This window comes from Plectropomus leopardus, unplaced genomic scaffold (genome assembly GCF_008729295.1).
Source record: "Plectropomus leopardus isolate mb unplaced genomic scaffold, YSFRI_Pleo_2.0 unplaced_scaffold23892, whole genome shotgun sequence".
Lineage (NCBI taxonomy): Eukaryota > Metazoa > Chordata > Actinopteri > Perciformes > Serranidae > Plectropomus > Plectropomus leopardus.
The window spans coordinates 1-3790 of NW_024625927.1; the positions used below are offsets into that span (position 1 = coordinate 1).

The following is a 3790-nucleotide window of genomic DNA, read 5'->3' on the forward strand; positions in this document are numbered from 1 at the left end:
GTCATTATAAAGGCTGTTATTTATATTGTGGAGCGAAAGATGTACAAATAGAAAGGATACAGACACTGACATAAATTCAATCTTGTAAACTGTATTTTAGGGGAAAAAAAATTAAACCATTAAGAACAAAAGCAAAGCCATGTCACTGCCAATGTCAGAACCACATTTTCAGCTTTTTACCCGCAAATGTGGCCTAAATACTTACCTTACGTCAACAGCTGAGAAGCTAACGGCTTATGCAGATGTTAACTATGTGTGTGCATCTTAATTTAAGGTGAAACAAATATCCAACGATGAGCCAGACGAGAACTGCCACCTCCTTTCTCACCCCTCCGGTGAAGATCCTGTGGAGGCTCCTGCTGGGAGAGACATGGTGAACGTGGCTCTGCTGTTTGTTGCTGCTATACTGTACGTCTCTGCAGAGGTTGGCGCTGTAGAAATACTAGCCGTCTTTGTGCTAAAAGCACCTCTCAGCTGGAACGCCACCCAGGTGACATTTTGATCCATTTGTATGTATTTATTTAGGTTTTGCATTTAGGATTTTGACACATGAAAGAAACACAACAGTGTTTTTGCTGATTTAAAATTGACCAGATAAAATGATTAGCCACTTAACACAGAATATAATCAACTAAAATTATTTAAAAAAAAAACAAAAAACAATTTGTGCTGCTGTAAGCTTCCACATAGTAAAAAGACTAAAAATTGCTTAATTATAAATTTCCGAAATTTATATTGAACGTGTAAAAAAGAAAATAGAGAAATGACCATACAAAAAAGCAGACGGACAAAAAAAGGAATATTTACAGACAATGAAAAACATAAAACAAGAAAACACTTGTGTCAAACACTTGATGTCTTGGTTTACATACTCAAAAAGGAATGAGAAGTACAAACCTTTTTAATCCTAACCCCTTCTCCAAAAGTCATTGATTTTTTTTTTTAAATATTAACCAGCTTCCTTATTGACTTAAACCTTTACTCTAATTAATTAAACATATGTGGATATGCCGACATACACAAAATCAAAAAAAAACAACAAAAAAAAACAGGTAGATGAACTAGGAAAAATAAATATTGAGTAACCAAATAAATAAACAGTAACCCCTGTAAACACCTGCCAAACCCCCTCTTCATCCCTGTGCCTGGTAAAAGTAATGTGTTTATACCTTATTACCTTATTTCAAAGTTTATGCTTGGACATTGTTTTAGCTCAACATTAAAACTGTTGCATAGTTTTACTCTACATAGTATTTAGAATTTCCCTTAGTACAAGTACAACTCCCTTCTTGAGCTGAACAGAACAGAACAATTTTTTAATATTTCTTGTTAGCAGAGTATTTCTAGCCTTAAATATTATTTCGACAAGAGCTGTTAGTGTGATCTCAGAAATTGTGAATGATCTGTATTGCTCTTTTTTGGAGAACAGAAAGTAAACACTAAATTGTTAGTTACACATACAGTTAAATGTGACTTATCGTAATGTAAACAGCTACATGCAGTAGATTCATGTATGCATCATGTGTTTTTATTTACACAGCATTTTTCAATCTGTCAAATGTATTTTGTCTCTCTTAAATTTGCTTTCTCTCCTTTTTATCTTTCTTTCACTGTTGCACTTTCTTTTTTGTCATCCAATTATATCCTTTACATTTTTCTTCACTTTCTTTCTCTTTCTCCAGGTGGGTTATGGGAACGCAGTAGGCTGCGCGATTTTCCTCACAAGTTTCCTCGGTGTCATGGTGTTTCGCCGCTGCGTCAGTGACGTGACACTTATCCTAATAGGCTTGGTGTCATTCGCCACGGGAATTTTCTTCATGTCCTTTGTCACGACAACCTTGACATTTTACCTCGGTAAGCTTTTTGGTTGGAGGCACAGTTTTTGGTGAACCATGACTAATTTACATTTTAAACCCCCCAAAAAACTCCAGCCAGTTGCAGTTTGGGCCTTGTTTTCCAACTGCAGTTTTCTTTTGGACGACATACTATACGTCAACGTTTTTTCATGATTTTGGACGATATACTATAGTATAGTATTTCCCATTAATAACAAAGACTATGGCTATGACTATGACTATGTGGTCCAAAAGTGGATCAAAACACCATAGGTATGTGGTCCAAAATGGATCTAAACGTAATGGTTTTGTGTGCAACATGTCTGCAACATGTTGATTTTTGCCATACTATAGCTTTTTCAGTAATTTTTTTCAACATGCCACATTATGGGTTTTTTAGCCATTTTTGCAACATCCTAAGCTAAAACGTATCTCGGCATGCTATTTTATGCGGTTTAATGTGTTTTTCAGCATTTTTTTTTGGAAATGTCATATTTTTTCCATACTATAGCGTTTCTTTTTCAGTCATTTTTTCAACATGCCATATTATCGTGATTTTGGCTGGTTTTGCAACATGCTATGCTATGGCCTGTCTCAGCATGCTATTTTATGTTATTTAATGTGGTTTTCATCTTTTTTGTGGAATGTCATATTTTGACATTTTTGCCATACTATAGCTTTGCTTTTTCAGTCATTTTCCCAACATGCTGTATTTAGGGTTTTTGGCCGTTTTTGCAACATCCTATGCTATGGTGTGTCACGGCATGCTATTTTATGCAATTTAATGTGGTTTTCAGCATTTTTTTGGAAATGTCATATTTTGAGATTTTTGCCTTGCTATAGCCTTGCTTTTTCTGTCATTTTTTCAACATGCTGAATTATTGGTTTTTGGCCGTTTTTGCCACATCCTATGCTATGGCGTGTCTTGGCATGGTTTTTTATACTGTTTAACATGGTTTTCAGCATTTGAATGGAAATGTCATATTTTGAGATTTTTGCCATACTATAGCCTTGCTTTTTCTGTCATTTTTTCAACATGCTATATTATTGGGTTTTTAGCCTTTTTGCAACATCCTATGCTATGGCGTGACTCAGCATGCTATTTTATGCGGATTGATGTGGTTTTCAGCATTTTTTGGGAAATGTCATATTTTGACATTTTTGCCATACTATACCTATACATACCTTGCTTTGTTGGTCATTTTTTCAGCATGCAATATTTTTGGGTTTTTGGCCGTTTTTGCAACATCCTATGCTATAGCATGTTTCGGCATGGTATTTTAAACTGTTTAATGTGTTTTTCAGCATTTTTTTGGAAATGTCATATTTTGAGATTTTTGCCATACTATAGCCTTGCTTTTTCGATCATTTTTTCAACATGCTATATTATTGGGTTTTTAGCCTTTTTTGCAACATCCTATGCTCTGGCATGTCTCGGCGTAGTATTTTATGGGTTTTAATGTAGTTTTCAGCATTTCTTTGGAAATGTCATATTTTGAGATTTTTGCCTTACTATAGCCTTGCTTTTTCAGTCATTTTTTTTTTAATATGTTGAATTATTGGTTTTTGGCCGTTTTTGCAACATCCTATGCTATGGCATGTCTCGGCATGGTATTTTATACTGTTTAACATGGTTTTCTGCATTTTTTTTTGGAAATATCATATTTTGAGATTTTTGCCATACTATAGCCTTGCTTTTTCTGTCATTTTTTCAACATGCAATATTATTGGGTTTTTGGCCGTTTTTGCAACATCCTATGCTATGGCGTGTTTCGGAATGGTATTTTATGCTGTTTAATGTGGTTTTCAGCATTTCTTTGGAAATGTCATATTTTGAGATTTTTGCCTTACTTTTTCAGTCATTTTTTCAACATGTTGAATTATTGGTTTTTGGCCGTTTTTGCAACATCCTATGCTCTGGCATGTCTCGGCGTGGTATTTTATGGGTTTTAATG

General features: G+C 34.6%; 1 protein-coding gene across 1 annotated transcript; it reads left to right on the plus strand.

The window, feature by feature from the left end:
- Positions 1-258: 258 nt before the first annotated feature.
- LOC121966298 (thymic stromal cotransporter homolog) lies at positions 259-1866 on the plus strand (the record flags this gene model as incomplete). Its single annotated transcript, XM_042516402.1, has 2 exons — positions 259-490; positions 1683-1866. Coding segments are annotated over exons 1-2 (304 nt in total), but the record flags the coding sequence as incomplete, so codon positions are not given.
- Positions 1867-3790: the final 1924 nt, after the last annotated feature.